Source organism: Ursus arctos, unplaced genomic scaffold, assembly GCF_023065955.2.
Source record: "Ursus arctos isolate Adak ecotype North America unplaced genomic scaffold, UrsArc2.0 scaffold_14, whole genome shotgun sequence".
NCBI lineage: Eukaryota > Metazoa > Chordata > Mammalia > Carnivora > Ursidae > Ursus > Ursus arctos.
The window spans coordinates 43,933,418-43,961,208 of NW_026622808.1; the positions used below are offsets into that span (position 1 = coordinate 43,933,418).

Consider the following 27,791-nt stretch of genomic DNA (forward strand, 5'->3'; position numbering starts at 1 on the left):
TTTCATTGGGGATTTGGTGACTTTCTTTAGGAAATAAAGGGAGGGAGAAGAAATTCTAATTATTGCAGATTTCAGGGGGAATCTCAGTTTTTCTGGAGTGCTTGAAGGGTGGAGGAATAGTCAAAGGGTTGGGAACTTTTTTATTTTTTTTAAAGCTTCTACAAGACATCACTAAGTGAATGAAATGAATGTTTCTCTGCCACAGTAAAATTCTCTTTGAACTGCATTTTGATAAGAAGTTGATGAGATGGTGAGCGCTATTGTAATGACGGCATAGAAGAAACTAGAATACATGTCAGAAGTCAGAGAGTTGGTCACCGCTGCCAGAGAGGCTGGCCTAGAACAACAGAAAACGGAGATCTCATGATCTCACATGACCAGCAGACATCTGAAAGTGCCCTTTGGAGAGAAGGGCAAAAGAACTGCAGTGTTTACATCTTTGGGATTTTTGGCCGGTGGTACCTTCATATGGAATCACGGGATCAGATGGGCTGCTGGGACTTCTGAGGGTATAGGCTTCAAGGTTTGTGTAAAAAGACTGGACCTCCCACACACCCTCAGCTTGTTTTCAGGCACTATTTGAACTACCTTATTTTCAGACACTATTGTTAATAGTGCTTCTTAAAGAGTGGACTGAGGCCATTTTCATTAGCGTGTATGTACGGGAGGGTGGGGGAAAGGATATAAAGATGCAGATTCTATAAGTTGGAACAATAGAATCTCAGGTCAGGGTGAGTCTCAGGGACTGTTTTTTTTTTTTTTTCATTATTGCTCTAGATATTTCTTAAAGCACACTAAAGCTTGAGAACCATTGCTTTAACATATAGGAACTGTCCAGAAACTTTCAGGTTGTCCCTGAGTTTCAATTAGATTTAACAACTAGAGCCCAGATAGGAGATGAAAGGGTCAGTGCTTTCTGATCCCCTGACTCTCCCTTCTCCTTCCTCCCACCACCCCCGGGGAAGACTGAAGTACTTGCACATACAGTGAATGATATAATGTATTTGTCTAAACCCCCTCTCTTTGCCTTTACCATCACTCCTTATAAATGCTTCAGCTGTCATTTTTTCTGAACCCTGGTCACTAGCCCAAAGTTCACATACACCCATTTTAGAAGAGTTCTTTCTTTATGGTACATTCACTCATTTAACACATACTTAGATATTGTGTCTGGTGCTGGAATATAAAGATGCACAAAATCAGATGTAATTTCTGCTCTCCTGTCTACTGTGAAGGCAGACATTAATCACATTACCTCAGAAATGAGTAACTTTAATGGGGACAGGTATAAAAGGAGATATATGATACTGTAAGAACTTGGGGATTTGGTCTACTTGGGTGGCCAGGGAAAATTTGCGTGAGGAAGCATTGACTGATTGAGCCAAGATCTGAAGATGGAGAAATTTGATGATGTGAAGAACAGAATTCCCGGGACCAAGGACCATTTTTCAAAACTAAATTAAATTTTATTTTATTTTATGATGCTTAACTTCCTTTTTAAAACACATTTTATAAGTAATCTCTACGCCCAGCATAGGGCTCAAACTAACAACCCTAGATCAAGAGTGGCAGGCTCTATGGAATGAGTCAGCCAGGAGCCCAAGACCATCTTTAATGTGATTTGGTTGTAAATGAAGGGTCACAGAGTTTAAAATCCTAGACTCCTGATTGACATTAACACGAAGGCCACTTGGTGGAGTAGAGGGAGAATAGGTTTTGGAGTTATACAGACCTGTATTTGATTCTCAGATCCCTTATTTTCTAGGTGTGTGGCCTGGCCCAATTCAGTTAACTACTGGGACTCAGTTCCATTATCTTTAAATCAAGATGTTGGTAATAATTGTGGAAGACTTCTTTGATTTGAATACAGAGCATTCATTTCCCCGGTAGCTGAATCTTAATTTTACTTGGGCAATCACCACCTTCCCCACTTTCAGCCCATTATATAGTATAGTGCTAATTGAGCCTTGTGGGGAGGTAGGGAGGGTGAGACACATGGCCCAGGCCTAGCCAATCAGCATCACATCTCCTTGGCTGCAGTGATTGGAGCAGGGATGGGCACATGACCACAGTGGGCCAATGAAAGATCAATTAGGGGATATGCTCAAACCACAGAGAATGAAAAGCTTTCTTTCCTCTGGGGGTGCTAAACTGTCGTAAATCTTGACCCTCCCTATTCCGCTACGTGGAGAGATGTTGCTTGAGGGTGGTGCCAGCTCATCGGAGAGCACAGTCAAGAGATGGTATCGATAGAGTCAAAGTCTTGACGGCTGTGTTTGAGACCTGGGCTACCCATGCCCGAAGACTCTTTATTCAACTGCTAATTTAATTAACTAACCAATACAGTTCTTCCCCTTTTATAACCTGAGTTAGTTGCGGTTGATTGTTGTCATTTGCAACCAGAATAAAAACAGAAATGCCCTTTGAGGCAATGTATGTTTGGGTGGAAAAAATAGACATTCATTCAGAGAGTTATAAATCACTCAACTACTTATACGTTTTACAATTCATTGGGGGGGGTTTAAGTTATTTTAATATGGTTTCCTGGGTGACAACTGCTATATTCCAAGGCATTTTACATTATCTGACAATATTTTATTCAGATTTAGTGATTTTTCTGAAAGCTGGAGCAGTCAGAGTTTTTAGTCTTTACATTATTTCTAGAGAATCAGAAATAGGATATGGATTTAGGATATTGGTTCTATCTGATGCAAGGTAATCGAGTTCTAGAACATTGTATATGCATAAAAGTCTTTGGGGACCAGTTCCACCTGAGTGCTTGGAATCATGGAAAGCCTTTGGAGTCAGAAGACCTACGTTAGGTTTCACTTTGGCTGCCTATTAGCTGTTGACCATGGGCAAATCACTTAGCCATTCTGAGCCTCACTTTCCTCAAATATGAAATGGCATAAGACTTGTCCTCACTGTAGTGCAGAAAGTTTGTAAAGACCAATCTGATGAACACTTTATAAAGTCTAAGAGACCATATAAATATAACCAATTGCTAGCATCATCAGAAGAGACACAGAATATTATGGTTTGTATGGTTCTAAAAGAGGGAAAAAAGGCTCAGAAATACTTTGGATGAAGACCAATCAAAAACTGATTTTAACCAGAAGTCTTTTGGGCATAGAGTAAAAATATTTTATTTTATTTTTTAATTTATTTTACTGATTACAAATATTTTTAAAATAAAAAGATCATAGTAAGGAGACTTTCTAGCCTGGACTGGATGATGAGTTGTCTGCTTTCATTCCTCCCTTATACACCCAAAGTGGGGAGCTCTAGGTAGAGCGGTATGGAATTGGCACCCTCATTATTAGCATTGGTTTGGTCAGAGTTCCTAACAATGGTAATCGGTGTTTACCAAGGCATCTAGGGTTTAGAATGAATTTACCAGCAATTTCTTGATTTGGGGTGCTGAGGACCCATTTCCCCTTAATCCCTGAGTTAGAGTTTGCAGCCATGTTTTGGGGGCATTTACTGGAATGTAAAGGAACATGGCTGAAGAAGCTTTGTTATGTCATTTGCATATAATCATGTGTGTAGCTAGTCTGGTGCTCAGCTCCATGGGAGGCATAAACTCTGAAAGTGTGTGGTCTAAAGGGGATGGAGCCTTCACTTTAAAAAGGACAATGACCACGGAGCCAATATTTCTCTAAAGATAACTTTGGACAACCTGCATCAGTATCTCCTGGTGTACTTGTGAAACAAACAGATTCCATGGCCTCATGCCAGACCTCCTGCATCAGAATCTTCTGGATGGTGTACTGGGATGTGGATTTTAAATAGTACCCAGTGAAGTGGTCCAGGCCCATACTTGGAGAACACCATCTCATTGCATAGGAACACTTAAGTCTCTGCACAGAAATACCCCTCAACTGCATCATTTCTTCCACACCTGGGTGGGGGGGCAGACTCCAGCCACATACATAATGATGTTAGCCCCAATCTTTAAAAATGGGAATGGCTGTTTCAGTTCAAAACCCCTCAGAGGATTCCTCTGTCCCTGGCTAGTAGGAAGTCCATTTACAACCTATCTTTTGGTTCCCCCAAGGTAGTAGCACTAAGAGGAATTCTCACGTAGGGAGAATTTTAACAGCTCCACATGACAGCCAAAATGTAGACTCTGTGTGCTTGTCTGTGTGTGTGGTGGAGGGGGAGAGCTGGGGGTGGGAGGGGAGATGATCTTAAGGAGACTAGTGTTGGATGTGTTCTCTTCCTCTTAGGTTCTTCAAACTATTTTCCTTGTATTAAATTTAATGAAATTCATAACTGTGTTGGAAATTATGTCTTGCAAACTCTCTATAAAATATAAACACTTCCCAAGACCTAATGTCTGAGTAGAGAGAAATAAACATTCAGTAAGTCACTTGGGTAGATATGCTGCTTCTGTGTGGCTTGTGCACTGGGCTCTGCAGAGCTTGCTCCGAGGCTACCTGGGGACTCGGGGAGCAGGCTGAGGGGAGGCTGCTTCCCTGCCCAGCTCCTTCACCCTTCCCCACATTTGGCCCGAGTGGTGCTCCTGGTTTCACTTCTGCATTTTGAGTTTCAGTGGAAGGGTCTCGTGGCTAAAAAGGAACTGGTCCTCATTTGCCCATATGACTGGTATCACTTCATGCGGCTCTTGGTTGCTAATTGTCATCGCTCGTTCTGTCATCCTTCTCTTCAAGCAACCTGAGAGGTTTTGCTTCCCCTGAACTGGGCCAGAATTGGTGACCTTGAACTTCTCTCTTGCAACTATGGTGGCACTGGGGTTGTTTCAAAGGGGATGAGTTTTTTGGTTATCATTGTGATAAAGCACCTGTAAATGTGATCACTTAAACCACGGAGAAGACAAAATGGGAAGAATCCAAAACAATGCAGTATTTTCTACAGAGAACCAAACTGCTTTAGACATTGTTGTGGTGAGCAAGGCCTTGTGACGGTGGGCCGTCCTGTCCCCTCTGAAGACCACAGAGGTTGTTAAGCGAGGAATCTAAGTTGAAACAGAAGGTTAAATTTGGAGGATCAATGTCCCCAGCACACCTTGTGGCTACTGAAAGTTGAGAATCCCATGTAAATGACACATATTAAAATCCTGAAATTGTTCCTTCCTGCTCTCTGGGACCGATGCTGAGCTTCAGAGGGGCTATGCCTGGCCTTTGCGGATTTTCACAAGGGAGCACAGAACTTGCTTTTTAGCAACTGTACAATTCACATCTTCCTGTGGTAGAAGGCTTGGTGAGAAGGCCATGATGCCTAAAACAACCATTCTCTCCTCTTCAGTTCAGGACAGATTGTACAGACATGGCTCCACTGATATTTTTGGCACATTTCCTCCTGTTTTTTTCCTGAAGAGTTTTTTCTTCTCCCCCTGAAATCTCTTGCAAAGTAAAAGGTCACCTATTTCTCTTAGGTACTTTGTCACTTCAAAGACTTTCAGAGCAAAGTCGTGTGTCCCGTGGAACAGTGACTGGCTACCTCAGAGTGGCAGGGAAGACTCCATGTCAAGGTGAGAGGGCCCCTTGTCCTGCTTCCTCTGGGAAACTGTCACCAGCCACTCTCCAGGCAATACGATCTTTCCTTTCTCAGAACCACCTGAAGTCCAGCCTGGGTCCTTCTTCTCTCTCTTCTTTTTCCTTCTTTCTTCCACCAAACATTTCCTGGGCCAGGTACGGAGCTTGAGATGTGTACGTGTGTGGTGGGCGAAAGAGGAAGGGACATAAAGACGAATCGGAAACCGAACTGGCTCTGCAACAGCATACAGTCTACTGGAAGAGGCCAGACGACTCCCAGGTGATGCCAAGACAGGCTGCTGTGCCCAGTGAGATGCACTGGAGGGGGAGAATCTTGCATAATCCTGCACTGCCTCTTTTAATGCATTTTTGTCTTTCTGGTTATAATGCACTCTCTTTAGAGGGGACACCAGCTGTTTTTGCCCGCCCAGCAGCCATTTTTCTTTTTTGGTAATGGCATCCTGATTTTGTACTGGAGACATCCCAGTGGGACTGAATCAAAGTGCCATGGCCTGCCCCTGCTAAAAGTTGCGTGTGTGACCCAAGCTGAACAAATCTCTCCCTCATATTTGGCCCTCCAGTGGAGATGCAAGGATAGACAATGGTCAGAGCCAATTCTGTCTTCTGATCACATCGATGACATTGGCCATGGTTCCCTCCACCTGGATTTCTGGAACCTACTCTGAGTCCTGTAGTAAGGACAGGCCATTCAGCTCCTTCAACAATCCTATAAACTACCTCGAGAGTTTTGTAATACATTATTATTAATACCTTTATTAGGTTAGGTCTGTTTCTGCTGTTTGCATATATAAAGCACTCTAACAGATACCCTGGAAGTGAGAGATCAGGCCCCATAGTTCTTCTCTATGACCTACCAATGTGCCCTACACGAAGTAGCTGCTCAATATATACTGGTCCGTTGATAGTTTGAGGAAATGTATCTCAGGATGAAATGTCCTCTACTGCCTACCCATGGATTATTTAGGGGTTTGGGCACAATTCCAAAGTTTCCCTTGGGCTCATTTATTCTCAGGTTTTGTTGTACCCCATAGCAATCATGAAAGCAAAGATGACCTCTTGCTTATAGTCAGAGGGACGCATTTTGCCTTAGTGGCACAGCAGACACTTGACTAGATCTACAGAGAGTCTAGTCTTAGAAGGTCAGGGTTGGTAGAACTTTCAAGGCCATTAGACCTAAGATGCAGTTGTTTCATAATGAGGTTTTAGAATTGGAATTGTCCTAAATACTAGTCAATGCTTATAGTTAACACAGTAACCCAGTGCACAAACCACACTAAACTACAAGTTGACTCGCTTTGTGGCATCTCCTAGAATACAGCATATATTAATTTTTTATATGCCTTGGTGGAACCTGGAAATTGAAAAGGGGCAATGGCAAATTTCCTTGTAAACTGAAAAATCCTTATGCAAGAAGCAAATGAACCAAATTTTAAAAAGGCAGGGGAGATTCTCAAGGACAAGGATCACTATTTCTGGAAATTTTTTCTTAAATAGACAAGAAAGCAAAGGTACTATTTATATATTACTCATGTATTATTAATACTGGTATCTGCATCTCCATCTGTATCTATATACAGATAGATGTTCCTTGCTGTATGGTTAATAATACTCCCAATTGGGGAAGCCCACAAGTCCTCCAAAAAGGGAAATTCTACAGGTATTCGAGCCAGAGCTACATATACAAACACGGAAAAGTATCTACAGTGATTTATGTTAAAAAACAAAAACAAAAACAAAAACCAAAAAGTGAGTGGCAGGATAACACAAAGAGCTTAGTTATATAGTAAAAAAAAAAAAAAAAAAAAAGAGTCTATCTGGAAAGATACATTCCAGACTGTTAAACATAATTATAGGAGGTCAGTTAAGACTTCTGGAAGCCCCATGCACCGGGGAGAGTAGAGAGCTCCCCCACAGGGAATTCAATATCAAAATCCTAAACAGTAAAATAGATGCCAAAAGTCTAAGTAAATTCTGACCTTTCTCATAATGAGTGTCTTAGTACTTTTAGAAACAGCAAATTCTGCTAAAACAGTGTCAGTGTTCCTAGTGCTCCACCCGGGCACGTGCTTGCTTTCTCCCCGGGGTCCTCCATCCCTGGCAGCGTGGCAGTTCACTTCTCCTACTTATCTTATGTGCTCCTGTATTCTTAGACTTTTAAAAGAATGAGCCATTAATTTTTAAAAATTTAAAGTGATATAGAAATAGGGAAAAGGAGCACAAGGGAGGGCTGTGGGGACTAGAAATATTCTACGTCCCTCTAAATGGTGGTTACATGCTTATATAATGCGTAAAAATTCACTGAGCTGAATGCTTGAGCATTGTGTGCTTTAGGTAAGTTACACCTCAAATAAAAAACATTAATTACTCCTATCAAATCTTTACTACTGATGGCTCTTAAAATGGAGAGAGTTGAAGAGTTACCTGGACCAGTACAAAAAACCTTTTCTTCCATCTCTTCCAGACATTCTTACCAATGGCCCATAAATACCTAAAGAAAAGGAAAAAGACCAGAGTTGCATTAATGCTTGAGTGACTGCACTGTTTAATTCATTTGACCATAAAGCTTGGTACTCATAAACAAGGAAATGCACACAGCTCAGAAACAGAAAGCAGATTTGGGAGCTGTGCCATTGAGAATAAGGAACAGCAGGCAAGTTTCACTTCCGTTTATAGAAGGAATTGTGGCCCCTCATCACACTTGACTTAGATTCCTTGATTGATTCCAGAAAGCACCTTGGAAAATGTTACATTGTGACTTAATTTTTGTATGTGCTAAAAGTCTATTAGGTAGGGAAACTCCTGCCAGGAGCTGCACAAGGGAGGAAAAAGATTGCTAAATCCTACAACTACAGCTCCTTTGCTCTTTCAAGTCTCAGTCAGGAATTTACCCGCCCCCGCCCAAGACTTTCTTTCTCTGTAATTCTGTCAAACGCAGGCATATTATAGGGAGGAAGTTTCCGGTCAACATAGAAAGTTCTCCCTATACCTCTCCCCCTTTCCCAAATGCTCCTGTTGATGGAAATTAATCTTGATAGAGACAAAAGAAATAAAAGGAGAGTTAAGAACCACAGAGGCACAGGTCTAAGGTATCTGGAGATTTTATGAGCAGTGGTACTACTTCAAGATTTGTGAATTACTCCATTGGCCTTGTGGATTGCTACACGCCACTGGCACTGATCAAGGAAGTGAGGTTTTCAGGCTCTACTGGACCAAGTGAGAGAGAGCTGGTCATACTCAAAACCATTCAAACACTCGAGTTTCAAAACTGGCTTTATCTGCTATAAAACCCAACTGGACAACATCCAAGTCCTCACTTCACCTGGAATCAGACAGAATTTCCGTTTTGGAACATAAAGAAGAATGCACCTAATTAAAATTTATACCATTTGACAAATTTCAGGGGCTCTTACAACTGGTTGGTGGCCAAAATCTGCTCAGACCTTTAAGCCAGAAACCCAGGAGTCAACCTGGGTCCCTCTGTTTCTTCGACCTTATTCCTTAATTACCAAGTGCAGTTGATTTTTTATTATTTAAATTTTTTTACCTCCTGCAAAGTTTTCCACTCTGCTCAGTCTCTCCCTTTCACACCCTCACTATTTCAGTCCCAGTCCACAGTTTTGCTTCCATGGACAAGTGTAGAGGAAACTCTTAATGGGTGTCAGGGACACCCAGAATGATTTTCATCCTCCTCCTGGCCGTGACATGCATCCTACCATCTTCAAATGCCATCATGCCTTTCCCTGCTAAACCCCTTCCATGGGTCACCCCTGTTTACATGAAGGGAGCCTCAAACTGACCACTCATATTCCACTTCCCCGATTTATCCTGTATCTGTCCACCTATTCTATTGTTTACTTGACATTTTCCTTTAAAATAACTTATTTAACATGAATAAATTTATTTTGAAAGAAAACTTGATATTATAGCCTTGATACACTAATTATATATTATGCCTTTTCCCAGCATCTTATGTTCAAACTCACATTCTTTCTAAGTTTAAATCTCTACCTTGATGTCATCACCTCCTGGGCCCTGCTAATAATTCTTCTGTTACAATGATCACACTACTATAATTTATTTGTTTTTATATTTATTGTTCCTACTGGACTATGAGTGAGCTCCTCGAGGGAAGGAAGCTTATTCCTTTTTTCTAAATTCTCACTTCTAAATTCCTAGCACAGAACCTTGTTCTTTTTAAATTCCTGGTACAGTTCTTGATATGTATGTAGTAGGAGGTCACTGTATACTTATGTTTCATTTGGTTTTGAATGCCATGCTCTTGGGAAACCAGAGCAATTTTTATAAAGGTTTCTGATAAGATTTTAAAACACTGCATAAAAGACATGCAATCCATCACCAAATTCTTTGAATTTTCTTTCTAAAATATATCCCATTTCTTTCCGTCCCCACTGTTACTCCCCAGTCAAGCCTCCATGATGTCCACCTGGGACATGGCAACAGGCTCCTAGCTGGTCTCCCTGCTTTACTCTTGTCCCTACTCCACTCACTACACAACAGACAGAGTGACCTTTTAAGTGGGTAAATTGGATCATTAATACATTCATTCTAAATCAGGATGGGAGGGGCGCCTGGGTGGCACAGCGGTTAAGCGTCTGCCTTCAGCTCAGGGCGTGATCCCGGCGATCTGGGATCGAGCCCCACATCAGGCTCCTCTGCTGTGAGCCTGCTTCTTCCTCTCCCACTCCCCCTGCTAGTGTTCCCTCTCTCGCTGGCTGTCTCTATCTCTGTCGAATAAATAAATAAAATCTTAAAATAAATAAATAAATAAATAAATAAATAAATAAATAAATAAATAAATCAGGATGGGAAACTATGGAAGGGTTTTGAGCAGGGCAGAGACACAATTATATTTCTATTTAGATGGTCCCTGCGGCTGCTAGGTGAAGGCATTGTGGATGAAAGGGGCAAGAGAGAAAGTAGGGAGATCATCAAGTTCACAGTTGCAGTGGTGCAGGTGGAAAAGAGAGGATGGTGCCTGGACTGGGACAGAGGCCATGGCAGTGGCTGGATGGCTGGTAAATACATCAGCCCTGAGGCCAACCTGGTCAGCTCCACTGTTGTGTGGATTACCCAGCTGTAATCCACTGTCCTGGACAGTGCTCTCAACTTTCTTGAAATAATATATTAAAATATTCTCGGCAGAAATTGACATAAATGGGAGGCATGGCCAGGGCTACAGAGAGAGAGGGTTCATTGGTCTATAATTAACAGTATTGTCTTCCAGTTCTAGTTCAGATGTTTGCTCTGACAGGCTGGGCAAGGTGCTTAACCTCCTGGCGTCCTGGAAAACAGGGCAGGGTCAGCAATTGTTCTTCCTGCACAGGGTCATTGTGGGGATTAAGTGAGATGAGTCTTGTGGAGTATAAGCACAAGGCACAGCAGAAAGTAGATGCACATTAAATGTCGGCCTTATCATAAACTATCTCTGGGTATAGAGAAAAGCATATCATTACCAGTAATAAATAATAGCTAAATACATGAAAAGAAATCTCCCTGGACATATGGACATAGAAAAATAGATAAAACAAAAATCAAATGAAGAAGGCAGGTGAAAAATTTTGTATTTGTAGTAATGACTGGCAAGGTTGTCACAGTCTCATAGTTCTCTGGAATTATATCTGGCAGCTACTACCCATTTTTCTTTCCCCTTAACTTGAACCCACACAGAGAGATTCAGAACAGTGAATACAGACACTACATCCGAAGTTTATAGTTTTAATTGAGGAGAATGAAAGCAGGAAAAGGAGTGCACGAAAACCCACAGAGTGTAACTCATACTGAAGCATTAATCTTCCCTTCAGAATAAAAATCCTAGCTCCTGCTTGGCCATGTTTTACTACTGCGCTGCGTTGTGCCAGGCCCTCTCCTGGAATTTATCGTACCTCCCTGGAGGGGTTAAGGCCTTGAATCTGAAGCCATGTCGCCTAGCTGTGTGTGCAACCTTCAGTGAGTTACTGGCCGTATCTGTGCCTCAGCCTTTCATCTGTGTGACGGCATCATAACAGTAGCTACTTCGAGGACTGCTGTGAGGCTTGAATAGTTAGTGGGATCTACAATGTCAGAACAACACCTGGCACAAAGTAAACACTTATTAGCTACTTCATGACATTACTACTCCTATTTTGTTGAGGAACCTGAAGTTGCGGGAACCTGCTCAGGGTTCCCCAGCTGGTGAACGACGTAGTGAGAATGGCAACTCGGAACAGCCAGGTTCCAGAACACCCCTTCCACGCTGCTATTGTTCCTCCCATTTTAGATGATGACAAACTTTGGTGTCTTCACCGAAATGAGAACACAAATTGCTCTTCCAATTGAGTTTTTCTGGTGAAAGGCTTCTGAATGGGAAAGCTGAGTGGGATCAGAGAAAAATCAACAATCCTCCTTTGCAAAGTATCAGCTGGTTTGTGTGAAGGAGGGGCTTTCCCTCAGAGGTTTTCCTCAGAATTTATTGCTAATTTGGCACATACCAGAAGGTGTCAAAACCGAGAAAAACTGAGGGCTGCACTGTATCATTTCTGTCTAGTCAGCCCCGGCTCTCTGTTCTCTTAGGTTGAAACATGCTCACTAGACAGAATGAGAAGTACCTGGAGCAGATGGGAGTTCTGTCCCTGCAGACATCCAGGTGGCTTTCCCCTCCAGCTCCTCGCACTACAGACAGATCTATCTGCATGGGCATGAGCGGCCTTCCACTCTCTCTTCAGGCCATCAGGATTGTGGGAATTGGGATTTACAAACAGATAAATCAGCATTCTAGTGTTGTAAGCAGAAGTTTAGCCTAGTGGTTCTATCTCCGACTCAGGGTGGAAAAATCTATGTGGCAATTTTGGCCCTGCCATCAACTCTCCTTTGGCTTGACTATCTTCTGCTTCGGTTTCTTTAGCTGTAAAATGGGGATAGTGTGTGAAGTTGTTGTGAGGACTGATGGAGAGCATGCATGGCTAGTGTTTAGCACAGACTGGCACACAGTAAGTGCTTGGTTACATCAGGCAATATTGTTGCTTGGCGTTATCCTTAGTAGTAGCAGGGCAGTGGTAGAAATAATAGCTCCAGTACAAAGAGCACGTAACTACCAACTTTGCAAAGGATTCATCTTTGGATTCTTTATCTGAACTTATGTTTGGCTTTGGGGTGCACATCTGTTGGGAAATAAAGCAAGGTACACGTGTCTGGGTTTGGAGCTCCAGGCCACATTTTGCCTTGTGATTCTAATATATCCTTGCTTGTTGTATTTTTGTAAAACCTATGCCAGTGGATCATTGACATCTCTGTCATTCGCTGGGGGCATTTTAGTTAGGTGAGAGGCCAGAGTGAACTATGAAGGACTAAACAGAGAAGAGAAAGATGTTTGTGGGTCTTCCATGATCCCCTGGCTTCAGGATCCCTCTGCCCTGGAACTCCTTGGCAGGGCAACACCCATGGTGATGCTTATACCTTATCATTTTATTAAAAAAATGGGATGGTCTTCCTCCATCTGATGTTTACGAATGTTAATGAATTAGTAACTCAGCCCTATTTGTTAAGTATCTTCTGTGCTTAGCACTAGGTGTGCACATGGTGGGTGCTCCATAGCTATTCATGAGGAATTTTTTTACTGATTTCTTCCAGGATGGATGAATACCCAGTCAGGGAGAAGAGTTCGTGTTCCCCTCAGGACATCTGCCAGAATCACTTGCCCCTGGACACCATACAAAGCGGTAAGGATAGTAGAGAGGGACATGGAAACCGGGGATAAGTTGAAGTTTCAACTTGGGGGGCTGTGGACCCAGAAGTCACTGAAAAGCCTAGAAAATGAGGAGTTGGTGCCGTTCTGGTCTAGGCAGAGATGAAGCTCAGCCCTAAGGGAAGAGGGGGCTCCATTTGTTTTCCTCTGTGTCCCTGTGCTGCCACGGCACCTAGCCCACCACAAGTGGTAATGAGGCAGGGCCTTTTTAAAAAATTTTCTTTTCTGCTAGAAATTCTTCATGTGAATTTCTTCTAAGAAGAGCAGTCACACTGAGACAAAACCAAGATTCCCACTGGGAAACATCCCTCCCCTCCTGGGAGAGAGAATGAGAGCATAGAGGATGTTAAGACTCCAGATGCTTGAGTCTTCTTGCAGCAGCCCAGCAGGAAGAAGCATGGGCTGGGGGAGAAGCACAGTAAATGAATGAAAGCAAACAGTGGTGACAATAGTCTCCACCACCAACTCTTACTTAGCTACAGCCCTAACCATGTATCAGCCCCTGTTCTAAATGCTTTACATGTATTAACTCATTTAATTCTCACAACAATCTTATGAGGCAAAATTATCATGACCTCCATTTTATGCTGAGCAAAATGAGGTTCACAGAGGTTAAGAAACTTGCCTATAGCTGGTAAGTGGTTACTGCCAAGGACTGCATCCTAGGTGATTGACCTAGTTGGCATTTATAGACAATACTACAGCAAGGGAGATAAAACAGAATCATAAAAGTATTCAATTAGTCCAAAAGAAGGAAAAAAAGAAAAAAGAAAAAAGAAAAAAAGAGGAAAAGAGAACAAAGATCAGATGGAATAAACAGAAAACAAAAAGCAAGGTGACAAACAGCAATTTGACTTAAACCTAACTATACCAATAATCACATTAAATATAAATAGGCTAAATATCCCAATTTAAAGGCAGAGATCTTTAGATTGGATTTTAAAGGCTAGAGCTAATTCCATGCTGCCTGCAAGAAATGCACTTTAACTCTAAAAGCATAAGTTAAAAATAGTAGGATGGAAAGGATTTGCCATGATAACATTAGTCTTTTAAAAAGCTGGAGTGGCTGTATGACTGTCACACAAAGTAAATTTCAGGGCAAAGAATATTACTAGGGATAAAGAAGAACATTTCATCATAATAAAGGGGTCAATTCATCAAGAGGACATAATAACCTTAAATGTTTATGCATCTAAGAGCAGAGCAAAATGAGACAAACATGGACAGAATTGTAAGAAGAAATAAATAAATCTGTAATTATAGTCAGAGATTACAATACTTCTCTCTCAATAATTGCTTAGAAAATCCATAAGTATTTGGATGATTTCAACAACACTATCAACCAACTTAATCTAATTGACATTTATAGAAGATAAGCCAACAAGAGACAGAAAATGGAATCCTAAAAATATTCAATTAGGTCAGTAGTAGTAGTCTTGTTTGAAAGTCAGTGCCAATCTGAGTGGTGTTTTGGAGATTTGCAGGGAGGAGAGAGAGGGTGACAGTTTGGAAGAACAAGAGGTCCAGAGTAGCGGCACAGCTAAGAAAATGGAAGAGGAGAGGGGATTTTCAAGAAGCATGGCTGAGACTTATAAACTGTATCCCCTTCAAGTTTTGTTGAAGCGTAACAAGAAAATCAGATTTGCTGTAAATTACTCTGGGTTGGTGTACTGTGGTTCACTGACTGAATCCAAAGTGGGATCAGGGAAGCTCTGTATTTCATTCAAGTTTTGGGTCCTTTGTTAAGGTTGAATTGGAAGGAATAACACAATTCTAGACCCAGCTCCAATGCTTAATCTCATTTGGGCAAGTCTGTTCACCATTCCATATCTGTTTCCCTATGTGTAAAGTAGGGATTCATTCATTCACTTATTCATTTACACAACAATTAGCTTAATTTATTGGACTTTTACTACGTGGCAGGCTCTGTAAGGGCTACTTTGAACAAGGGAGTCAAATGTCCCTGGTGACAAGGAACTCAGTCCAATGGTGGTGGTGGGGGGAGAGAGAGACAACAAACCAACAAACAAAGAAATACGTGATATGTGAGATGATGATAAATGCTCTCCTGAAAATAAAGCAGAGTAAGAGAAAGAGAGAGGATGTAGGTGGGCCAGGAAAGGAAGGCATTCTGATATGGTACAGAGACATGAAGAAATCAGGGGAAGCCATGTAGAAAGCTCCGTGGGGAAGATGAGGCATCCAAGGCAGAGGGAAGGGTGGGGACAAGGGCCCTGAGGTGCAGATGCACTTGGAGTCTTTGGGGAAGAGCAAGGAGGCCAGTGTGGCTGGAGGAATGATCAATGTCCGGTAGGTAATGGAGTCTTCACAGCCATGGTAACAACATGGGTTTTACTCTGAGATGGGAAATCATTGGAGGTTTTCCAGCATTGGAGTGGCAGGATCTGATTTGTGTGTTAAAAAAAACTACTCTTGCCTCATGGTGGGAAACAGACTATAGGGAAGCAAGGACAGCAGTAGGGGGACTGTTTACAGAGTAAGGGCACTAGTGAAAGAGAAGAGGAATGGAGGCTTGGATCCAAATGACCATACAGTGTGGTGAGGAGAGGCTGAACTCTAGGTTTATCTTGAAGGTGCAGTGAATAGAATTTGCTGATGGATGAGATGAAGAGCAAAAGAGAAAGAGAAATGTCCAAGATGACCCCACGGTTCTTGGTCTGAGCAACTTGGTGAAGGGAGAGGCCATTTAAGATGTGAGGATAATGATACCTAGTCCCTGTGAGGCTGTTTCAGAGATAAAATGAGAAAGTGCATGTGAATATACTGGCTGAGCTTGAAAACACCATACAGATGTAAAATATGAAAAATTACTCTCCAAAAACTTGCTCATTGTCAAATAGGCTGAGATGTTAATGTCTTAAAGCCAGAAATTAGTGTTGACTTTCTCACTAACATTTTTCTGTTCAATAAGGTAAGTGGTTGATTCAAGGAACCACAGCTTACCAACAAGGACTCATTCACAGTAATTCTGATTTTCCTTTTATGTTTTAATAAACATGAAAGTAGATATAATTTATAACCTCAGCCATGCTTTTTAAAATTTCCTTTTCTCTACTATTCTTTAAGCTCTAACACTATTCTGATATTTCTCTCCTTCTTCCCCACACAATGGGGATCAATAAAACTATTTTAACTTTAAATGAAAAAAAAATTATAGTCCATAATAAACATTTTTATTTTCCTTGAGTCACCCTTGTGCAACTAATGCTGTACATGCCAGATTTAGGCCACGTTGGGTCTGAGAGTGTTAGTAACTAGAAAGCCATTGCCTGCTTCTCAGGGCTCCTTTAGGCCTTCCTTATTATTTCCTAGCAGAGGGGTGATTTTTACACGGCAGTCTAGTAATATGAAATAGCTAAACTGTCAGAAGGGAGTTACATATTTCTTCTGTCATCTGTAGGGTCAAGGGAGCCTGAAATGTCTCAATAATTTTACAAATGAATCAACAGAAAAATTAGTGAATTCAGATCAGTTAGTTCAGTTTCCTAAAAGAAGAGGACGTGGGAAATGGGAATGTGTCCCATGGAGAAATTAATACCCGTGTAAAGTGTGTGTGGGGATTAAATGTGGGATTAAATGTGGGAGTACTTGGAAAACTCCTAGTTTGGTGCTTCAAAGGGGCTGAGAAGGTGGGTTGAGATACTGATCCTTGAAGGAAGTTTAAAAAGACTGAACTTTTGAGCACAGATACATTCAATCATTTTTGGTCTGTCTCTTTGGTCTGTCTTACCCTCCTCATTTCTCTCTCTCTCATCTCCTTCCGTCCTGCTCACTCACACTCTGGTTCCTTTAGCAAATAGTTACTGAGTATTTATGAGCCAGTATTTTACTAAAGATGCAGACAGAATCTTTTCCTGCATGCTACAGAGACCTAAAAGAATTCCCAAACCCACTGCCTCGAAACTGGAATGTTTACATCAAGGGGGAGGAAATATAGGGGAGAAATTCCACTTAACATTTTTGGAATATATGCCAGGAGTATGATAAGAAGGAGGAAAAGCTGACTTCACAAACATTTCATGAGAAATCTTTGTGATGCTAACTTGACTGAAGAGAAGCTAGCTGCCCTTCATCACGGATGGTTGAGAAAAGACTACATATGTAGCAAGGGTCTGGTTCCCTCTCCCACAGCCTTCCCATGGCCACAGGCAGAAGAGTTTTGGCATAATTCCATCTCAGGCTCTGGGAAGAGTTTGGCTTCCAGATAATGCCATGCAAATTCTCTAAATCCATGCCAGAGCTCAGGTTCAGTACTGGGCATCCAGCTTGTCAGGAGACCTTTTCTTTTCTGGAGTTCCCCATGCCTGACCCCCACCAGTGCCCTGACGGGAAGATATCTCTCTTTCTCCGGAACCTTGAGTGTTCCATGTTCCCTAAAACTCCAAGGCACCAAAGCTAGAATGTTTATTTCCTGACCGCATGTTGCTGTGGTCTGCCCATCTGCCGGGGAGTGTACTTCCTGTCCTGACTGCTCCCTCCTGGGCCTGTTTAAAGTCTTTAAATAATCTGTCTTAATCAGTTGCTAGTCCTTGGTGTTGGGTTTTCGCATTCCCCAAACCTCTAGCACATAACCAATTCTCAGTTTTCATGTCAATTTTATCACTTTAAGCCATCTCACAAATGCTCACACCCCAAAGTGAATTGAGACTTTTCTTTCTTTTTTTTTTTTTGATTTTATTTATTTATTTGACAGAGAGACAGCTAGCAAGAGAGGGAACACAAGCAGGGGGAGTGGGAGAGGAAGAAGCAGGCTCATAGCAGAGGAGCCTGATGTGGGGCTCGATCCCATAACGCCAGGATCACACCCTGAGCCGAAGGCAGACACTTAACCGCTGTGCCACCCAGGCGCCCCTGAATTGAGACTTTTCTACTGACGAGAGGGGCTAAGCAGAATGATAGCCAGTTGGCAACTGGTACCTGCAGAATCCTTGAAAAGCAATCCATTCCCTTCCACTGGTTAGACATCCCCCCATTCAGAATTATATGGCCCAACTTCTAAGTGATCACATTTACTGAGATAGTGGGGTCCAAGCAGTTTAATAGGCCATGGCATATACCCAGCTGTCAATAAACATTTTTTGTACAAATCATTGATCTGTGAATTGAAACTTATTTTACTTATTCTTTTTATGCTACTCGAAATCACTTAATTGCTCATGCCTCTCAACCTTAAGAAACTGAAGGTGATCATAAATTTTCTGTGGTTTGGTCATTTATTTAAAGACTACAGTAAACACAAACACTGATTCGATGTGAATTGAATGTTTGAATGTTACCACCTATGGCACCTGCTCGTGTCTCTTGGACGTGGTTGTTAGTGAAGGTAAAAGTGGATGATTCAGAGAGTCTGAAAGATCTAGATGCCACTGAAAAGGTACATGCAGCCAATAAAACCTCCTAAACCAGAATCACCCAGCATGCTTCTGGGAACATTCTGAATTGTACTGGAAATCCTACTAGAAAAGAAGAAAATTATTCTATCTTGACAGCACAAATGCACAAAGGGTAATGATAAGAATTGAGGAAGCTTATAGTAAATACCAAAATCAAGTATTTTAAGACTCTCTCATGAATCCTTTGTATTTCCTTCCATGTGCTTCTCTGAAAGTCAGTTTTCCTTTTCAGAAAATATTTTAAGAAATGGATGGAGATCTCCCTAAAACTCCCACTCGGAGAAGAAACACTTACCCGGAATGCTTCATGTTTTGAGGCTTATCCATTCGGACAGCAAGTTTGATTTTAAGGTCTTGATCAGGGCAGTTTTTGGAGACTGTCATCTTGTGCCACTCTGACTGTTTGGGGCTGTTTGGGGTGGGATGGAGAATAACCTGTAGGGAAAAAGGACAACCATCTTAGCCAGAAAATGGAAACCCTGTCATGTGTATGTTTTTAATCAATGAGAAACTTTGCTGCTGAGAAGCTGAGTGTCTTGTCCAGTTCCCATAGCTGACAGGCATTTAAATAAAGCAGAAGCCTGGCCGTCGGACTTCAATCCAAGGCTCTGTCTACCAACTGCCTCATGCCAAGCAGACTAGCTCGAGGAAAGAAATGGTGTTCTCTTGCTCTCTTCTCTCCCCGCCTGGATAATTCAGTAAAAAAAGTTAGGATCATGGTTTCTGTGACTCTTGTTTTTGCATGTTCCTAAAATTCAGAAGTCCCGAAGCAACCCAGAACAGACAATGTTCACACACGAGTCTCTCCATATAAGAAGATGAATGTATGAAAGGAAGAAATGTCCTTACACATTAGGGCACCTCTCGTCCACTCATCTTTCCACTCCTCAGGATTGCTTCCCCTGTTTTAGAAGGAGACATCGCTAAAAGGCTGTAGGGGAAAACTGGAAGGGACTTTATGTGAGGGATGAGAAATGTGAGACCTACGGAAGGGAAGGGCCTTGCTGACACACATTTGCACACCATTCGCCAGGACGTGGCATCTCTGTCGCACAGCACCCAACTCTGTCCTGGCTTGAAAGGAAGCACACACAGCAGGAAGCATGGGCTCTTTGACAGCGTCTTTCACTGTGTGCTTCGGAGATGGCACTCTCAACCTGAGTCTTCTGCCCTGGTTCGCAGTGTCTCTGGGGCCAGAAGTGAGGCAAGGAGTGGATAACTCAGCACATCCACTTCTTCATTTTGCCGCCCGAGTTCTCAGGAGCCACATGGGATCTGAGGAACATGCACTCAGGCAGGAGCGAACTACCTGGAAAATCCCCTAAGCTGAAGGAACAGGAACTAAATATAGGCACAACAAAAGCTGGGCTTGCTAAGATTTGCTTTTGTGGTGGTGGCGTGCCCTGGTTTGTTGCATGTGGCTTTGGCTCTGTTTTCACAGCATCTATTTTCTTTAGGTGCAGGGGAAGGCAGCCTCTCTCCTGGGCTGCTTGCACCTCTGCAGGGGGACGGGAGGGGTTTAGAGTCTCAGAGGCGGACACCCGGCCTTCCAGATGCTGCCAGCCTCACTGCCTGCCTGCAAGCCTGGCTTGCAGGGAGGGTGGAGCCGATGGCTTCCCACGAGGCGGCGCAGCGAGAGCTCAGGAAGAGTAGGAGAGCGGGAGAAACACAAAATGGGCCCCCTCTCACGGGCCTTGTTTGTGCTGATTTTTCACCCCTCCTCATTTCAGGCCTGACCCTTTTCTCCCTCCATTACATTCCCTCTCTCTGATGTAAGAAAATTGATCCATTTTTGCTAAACGCAAAATCTGAGTCTTCTCAGTGTCTTATGACATGATCGAAATAGGAGGCCTGATTTTTCAGACCTGAAGCTGCCAAAGATTTTCTGATTGTGCCCTATGCTGGCAAAATATGTTGAGCCAGTAGCCCAATCTCTGTAAATATACTGCTATCGATATAAAAATATATGACCATCAATATATAAATATAGAAAACATCATTATATATGTATATATGTTACATAAATATATATCATTATACTTATATTTTATATATTTACATTATATACACTTACTTTGTATAAATATATTACAGTGTTACATATATCAAAAAATATACACAAATATAGAAGTCTTAAAAATAAGCCAAAGATAAAAAGCTATATTTTTAAGTATCTTGCTGATTTTGGTGGCTTTATACTATTATAGCCATATTTTAAGATACCCTATATATTTAGGGCAAGGCTCATTGTTCACAATACTGGATGTAAATCTATAGCTCAAGTAGTCTTGTAAATAATTTCAGAATATCTTGACTGACGTCTATCCTAGCTGATCACTTTGGCAGTGATTTCCTCTCACGATGTGGATGACAGAACGCCTGCTTAGCAGGACGGGTGTCAGCTCCACCATTTTTGTGCTGTTTGCCAGGCTTGGAATACTAGTATCATCCTAACATTACAGCACTTCTGTAGTCATCTTTTCGGGCCATGTATTCATTCTGTGAGCGTTAATTTAGTTAAAATTCTATCATAGAATGTATAAAGTGACATAACTGGTACCAGCAAAGTGTACTATGTTGTAGGCTGCTGGAGGCAAGTAAGTCTGGGTGCCACTGCGCAGCAGAGACCTCTCCCTCCCCTCAGAGCATGCCTGTCCCTATGTCACTCTATCTCGTGTTCCCATTTCCTGAGACCCCAGCTGCGGGAGATGGAGAGAGGGGGCGCTGCTATCCCTGGGATGTCCCTGACATCCCTGATGCTGTCTCCTGAGCTAGTCTGGCCAGAGGGGTGAGGGGGGTGATGTGCTGAGAAGCAAGGAGGGGGAGGGGTGGTAGAAGAAAGCCCAGCCAGGGCCAGAACAGCAGCAGGCAAGACCCGAGCCTCCTTCTGCTCCTGCCCATTTGGCAAAATCAAAGCAGGAGCAGCGCTCTGGGCACCCGGAGCTCGTTAACAGGCCTTCTACCATATGGATTCTGGGCGTGTTTCCCACTGGCAATATGGTGTCCATTCGCCGACACAAATGACCACAGCTCATTACTGGCCCGTCCACAAAGACTTCTTCTTCCACGTGGTGGCTCCCCGGGGAGACTTCCTCTCCAGGGTGACTGGAGAGATGAGGTCACTGCAGCTCTCCTCCACCTTCAGCTCCACCCTGCCATGTGCCTGACGGGTCGACGACTCCTTTGTATGTGTCAGCCCTGCTGAATTATTAGGGTCCTCCTGGGTGCACATGAGTCCTGAGCAGTCCACACACCTCATCTGGACATTCCAGGCTGCTAATCAAGCACTTTGTCATCTCAGCCGAGGCCCATGTGTGCTGTGCTTTGATGTGGTGATGCTGATGTGGGAACACAACCCACTCTGTGCAGTGAGCTGCATGCCAGCCAGCCCCAGCTTCTCTTAGTTACCTGGGCTCATAGGCAGATCCTTCTGGGGGGCTGCTTTACCCTGAGCCTTTACCTGACTGATCCTCTCCAAGCCTTAGCCTATATAGCCCTCCCTACCGCTGCATCTACCTCTCACCCCGAGAAGGCAGCCCTGAGCCTCAGACTGGGTTACTTCCCCTTGCTATATGCTCCCAGGTGTTCTTTCTCTAGAGACCACTTACCATGCTGCACTATGATTCCTAGTTTTTATGTCTATATCCCTTAAGTGTTTTGAAGTTAGAAATTTTTGCCTGTCATTATTTCTGTTTGCTCTGTGCATGCCACAAATGATGGGATACCGTGGGCTCACAATCATATCCAATAACTAGAAGTTTGATTATATTACAGTACTGGCAAGGATGTAGAGAAACAGTCACTCATGCCTTTTGTGGAAGTATCAATTGGTATATACTCTTTAAGGGACAATTTGGTAGTATCTGTCAAAATTCAAACTTCATTCAGCAAAATACTTTTTTGAAAACTATCCTACACGTACACACACATATGTGTAAAGAAGTAAATTCAAGGTTATTCACTGAAGCATTGCTTATACAGCCAAAGACTGGAATCAATCTAAATATATTATGATACATCTATACGTGGAATATTACACAGCCATGAAACCAGGAAGCATGTCAGCATGGGCTGACATGGACTAATCTCCAAATATACTGATATTTCAAGCAAAGTGCAAAGCAGTAGGTATACAGTAACTTCCAGTGGGCTTTCTTTCTTTCTTTCTTTCTTTCTTTCTTTCTTTCTTTCTTTCTTCTTTCTTTCTTATCTCTCTCTCTCTCTCTAAGGATGTATATACAAATGCTTGTATATGCTATGCTTATACATGCATCGAATACTGGGTGAAGAATACACAATAAACTGAAAACAAGGTTTTTCTCTGGAAGAGACACAGGACAAGGTGAGTTTTCACTATATCCGTTAAAAAAATTTTTTTTACCGTGCATAACTTATTTTTTCAGTTAAAAAGGTTTATTAAAATGAAGTATAATGAATGTGGAACAAACTAGATATTGTTGAATGAATGCATGTAGCACTGGGATTTTAAATGTTGCTGTGTCCTGCTAAGCTTGGGACCAATTAGAGCATAGAAACACCTCTCAGGGGTACGAGAAATTGCTCCACTTTTAAAAAAGAAAGCAGTCATCACCAGCTGCTGCCTGCAGAGGTGTTGCCAGCAGAGGGCACCCCAGCTGGCACAAGGACCAGGCAGGACCGCAACTGGTGAAAAGTTTCTTTGGTAGGAAGGGCAAATTCTTATCTGGGAAAATATATAACGGGGTTGGAGGAGAGAACGAGTTATTCAGAAATGAAAACCTGTATGCGGCTGTGGCAAGCCTGTGGCCTTCACCACAGCAGCAGAGCCAGGGTTTTATTTCTGCATAGGGACAAACTGGTACAGTGGAAATGGTCCTGGAGATGAGTTAACATTATTTCTCGCACGTTACTTACTTCCTCTGGGCTCCAGTGCACTCGTCTGGGCAGGATGAGTAATAACTCATTAGGGTTATCACGGAGCATCGGGGAGGGGGCTGCACAGCGTCCTCAGGGCTGCGCCCTGGCCAATGGCCAATGTACGGTGCCTGGGCACCACCTAACCAGGTGGCTCTAGGGGAGCTTCCTGCCTTCCGTGGGAATGTTTTCTCATCTATAAAATAAAAGGCTTTGACTAGCCCAGTGGGCTTAACTTTCCTTAGTGGAAACAGGTTTGAGGAGTTGGTGAATGCTTTGGACTCGTGAGTCCAGAAAAATGCACATATGCCCCTCCCCACCTCGACATTTGCAAACCATTTCGAGGGGTTCCTGGATTCCATGGAACCTTCTGTGGACTCAGGCTGAGCATTCCTGGACTTGCCACTTCTAACACTAATATCCTGGTCTGCATCCTAGTACTATGATTCCGGGTCAGCTCTATAGATGAAAGCCAGAGTAAGTAACTGGGTCAAAAGGACGAAGAAAGAAAGCATGCTTACTGTGTTCTTGCTGGCCTTGGTAGGAGTGTGTGCCTGTGTGCTTGTCTCCAGGTGTTCTCACATTATTCCACTGATGACATACCAGGGGCTTAGAGAGGTTGAACGTTTGGCTGAGGTCACACAGCTTTTGGAAGGGATTATGAAATCAACCAGTATGGCATGAAATGTATTGGGAGTCTCTGTGCTGGGCTCAGGGCTATAGGGTAGTGAACAGAATAGTTTAGGTTTCTATGCCCATGGGATTTTTGTAGTCCAGTGTGGGAGACAGAAGCCAAAATTTCTGTTAATTCTTCTCTCTTTCCCTCCTTGGTGATGAAGTGTAGTGGACAGGCGGCTGGGGTAGTGAATGAAGGAAGATGGGCAGTCAGAAAAGGGCTCTTTGAGGAGGACGTGGCACATATGTAAGGAAGGAGGAAGCCTGTTGAAGAGCTGCGCAGTGGGGAGTGTTCTAGGCAGAGAAAGCCCTCCAATGCAGGAAAGAGTGGTTTATCCAGTGGCTTGAAATTTGGCCCCGATGCTGGGGCAAAGTGGATGAGGGGAAAGGTAGCAACAGAAGAGGAGGTGGGTGGAAGCCAGATCACATGAATCTTTGTAGGCTGTGTTACAGAGTTCTGATTTTATTGTAAGCAGTGTGGAGTGATGGAAGCATTTGAAGCCAGCAAATCTAACTTACATTCTGAAAATACTGTCTGCCTGGTACAGAGTCAATGGCTGAGAAGTAAGAAGAAACGTCTTCATTACCTTAGTGGTACTCAAAGGGATTGGTACCACCATTTGGGATATTTCAGAAATTTGGGGGGACATTTGTGGTTGACGAAATAATGGTGCTGGGCTCTGCTGGTATTGAATGGCCGGGGCCCAGGGATACTACACATCATGCAGTGAATGAGATACTCCTTCCCAGTGAGGAATCATCCTGCATCTCAGCCGACTTCTGAATATTCCACTGGGTATGAATGGAGGTGGAAAAGCTTGTTTATAATGAACTGAGACCAGATCTTAAATCTTTTTTACGTATTCTTAAAAAGAAAACAAATGGTGTCACTTGTTCCCAAACCGGTGCTCAGGACATAATCTAACTGCAATTTCAACTTCCCCCAGAAATGTAGTCTCAATGGGTGGGTCAGGAAATTTTTGGTCAGGGCTGTTGAGCATGCCACTTGGACCCTCACCATCCCCCAAAGAGAGATGGGGTCATCTGCATGATAAGACCCCTCACTTTTCCCCCTAAAGGAAAGCCACCTGCCTAAAACAATTCTTTCCTTTTGCTGACAATTTTTTGCCCCATCCTTCTTCTACAGAAACCTCGGTTTTTGTACATCTCCTTGGAGCTCCTTCCACTTACAGATGGGATCCTGCCAGATTCATGAATCATTTAATAAGCCAATTAGATCTTTAAACTTCACTCCGTTGAATTTTTGTAATTTGGAGCAATATACACTCAACGTATTTTTGGCACTTTTCCAGGGAAATTGAGGAAACTTTGTCACCAAGACTTGTGGGCAGTTTGAAGAAATCAGTTTACTGACATTTAAGCTTCAGAGCTTCTCCCCTCTACGGTGGGTTTTGTGGCTGTGACCTTCGGAGTGGTTCCCTGTATGGGAACAAGGACAGCGTTTCTTCTTTAGATCTTCTAGGGCAGTTGTTCCTGAATCTTTACATTTTGAAGTTGTTTTATTATTAATTAATTCCTTTTTATTTTTCCTTCATATTATGTCATTGTACTGATTTTTAAATTGTTGGGTGGATTGGTTTGTTAAATTATCTAAGAATTTCCTTCAGGATAGGAGGGGTATTGCAAATCTTTGCTTTAAAGGGTGTCTGGGTCTGAGGGTGTGGAGAACCCCTGCTCTATCTGCTGCAGGGTGCACTACTGGTAACCCAGATTGAAAGAGGAGAAACGGAGGCTTGGAGAAATTGAGGGACTTGCCCAACGTCACACAGTCAATGGAGAGTAGAGCCTGTGGATTCAAACCCAAAGTTGGACCTTTCAGTACTTGGCAATGCTGCCTCTTGGGACGTGGGGACACAGCTCTCTGGAGCTCCTTGTGACAGGGAGCGCTTACCCGTCCGAGCTCCTTGTCCTCCAAGGCCAGGACCCCTGTGCTCTCTGTGAACAGCTTCACCTTCACAGCAGGCAGTGCGTGGGTCGTCGAGAAGTCACCCTGGGTGCCCCAGCTGCAGACAGAATCAGAAAGGTCAGCACGGAGCCCTCTGCCTTGACAATGCTAAACTCAGCTGCCTTCTTCCCGAGTAGGGGGAATGCAGGGTTAACCCGAGGCAGCACTGGCTGTCACACCCCCCTCCCCTTGCCACCCCTCCAAAGCTGCCAGAGTGACAAAAAGTGTTAATTAACTTGTTAGGCAAATGCAAGACAGATGCTCAGAAAGTTGCCATGGGTCTTCACAGAGCACTACAAGGAATCCCTTGGAATTAGCATGAAATCGAGTTGTTGAGAACTTTTCCCCATGCGTTTGCTATCCTTACAAACTATTTCAGCGTCACCGCAAATATTTCCTTGTATCCTTTGAATCCCTAGGTCTTGGAAACTGCAGTTCTAGATTTTGAGACAGGGCTTCATTTGGTCAGAGCCAATACCTGACTTTAAAATGCAATGTCAGTACTCATGGGGAGGTGGGGGGCCCCATTTCTTCTGGCGTTCAAAGATGAGTTGAATAGAGGAATGGATGGAGCTCAAAGGAATGGAAGGTAGAAGGAGAAGTGGGAAATGCCCTTCCCCACTGGTCTGTAGGAATCTGAGTCTTAGATCTCCTCAGAGCAGAGCCTGGCTTAACTAGCATCTGGCTGGGGTGCCAGGCGGGGCTGACGTGAGCCACGGATGGGTCCCTCAGATGGGGCCTTTTCCTCTACTCATCATTGTTATCACAGAACCCTACCACCTGTTCTGTACCTGCAGTCAGTGCGATCTTCCAGAAGTGTCCAACTGGATTGCACTGAGCCCCCAGGGTGCAATCCAGACCCCTAGGTGTAGTCTCCCACTCACCTGCTCCAGCGTCATGGGCCTCCTGACTGTGTCCTCAGGGCCCCCTCAGGGCCCTTGCATGCATGCTTCCCTCTGTTGGCAATGCTTCTCCCCACCTGGCTACCTCTTCGGAGCTCAGCTTCAATAACACTTTCCCATCCCTTCGTCTCCCAGTCTAAATGTGGTCCAGTGTTAAACTCTCTGGAACATACTGTTTAATTTTCTGTCCTATCAATCACAGGATTTGTAATTATTTATTTCTGTGTGATTTTTCAATAACCGAATCTTCTGACTGGGTGTTTTTTGCTTATGTTGCATACTTAGCATAGTGCTTAGCACACAGAAGACACTTAAGAAATATTTGTTGAATAAATAAGTGATGCTAAATATACATTCTTTTATAGAACTAGGAAACAGGAATAGATGTAATTTTGTATAGAGTTTTTTTTTTCATTTAGCCTTATATGATGGCAATGTCCATACTGTAAAATATTCATTAAAATATTATTTTTAATGACCCTATAATATTATTCCTTATAGGTACATCACAATTTATTTAACCATCGTTCTATTATTGAATGCAGCTGGACATGATTTTTAAAACTTCATCTTTGATTATTTCCTTGGGAACTATCAATAAACATTATGCTGCTCTTACAATGCTGCAGGAATTCTGCTCATCAATGAACACTTTCAAGTCTTGGGACACTGATTCCCAAA

At 43.0% G+C, this 27,791-nt stretch overlaps 1 protein-coding gene across 1 annotated transcript in view; it reads right to left on the bottom strand.

Moving 5' to 3' along the window:
• CADPS (calcium dependent secretion activator) overlaps positions 1-27,791 on the bottom strand; it is a 793,408-nt gene that overhangs the window by 160,063 nt on the left and 605,554 nt on the right. Inside the window, exons 16-18 of the mRNA XM_057311862.1 lie at positions 26,155-26,266; positions 18,970-19,109; positions 7,941-8,007 (exon numbers count right to left, since the gene is read on the bottom strand). Coding sequence (XP_057167845.1) covers positions 7,941-8,007; positions 18,970-19,109; positions 26,155-26,266 — 319 coding nt within the window. The remainder of the gene's footprint in view (positions 1-7,940; positions 8,008-18,969; positions 19,110-26,154; positions 26,267-27,791) is intronic.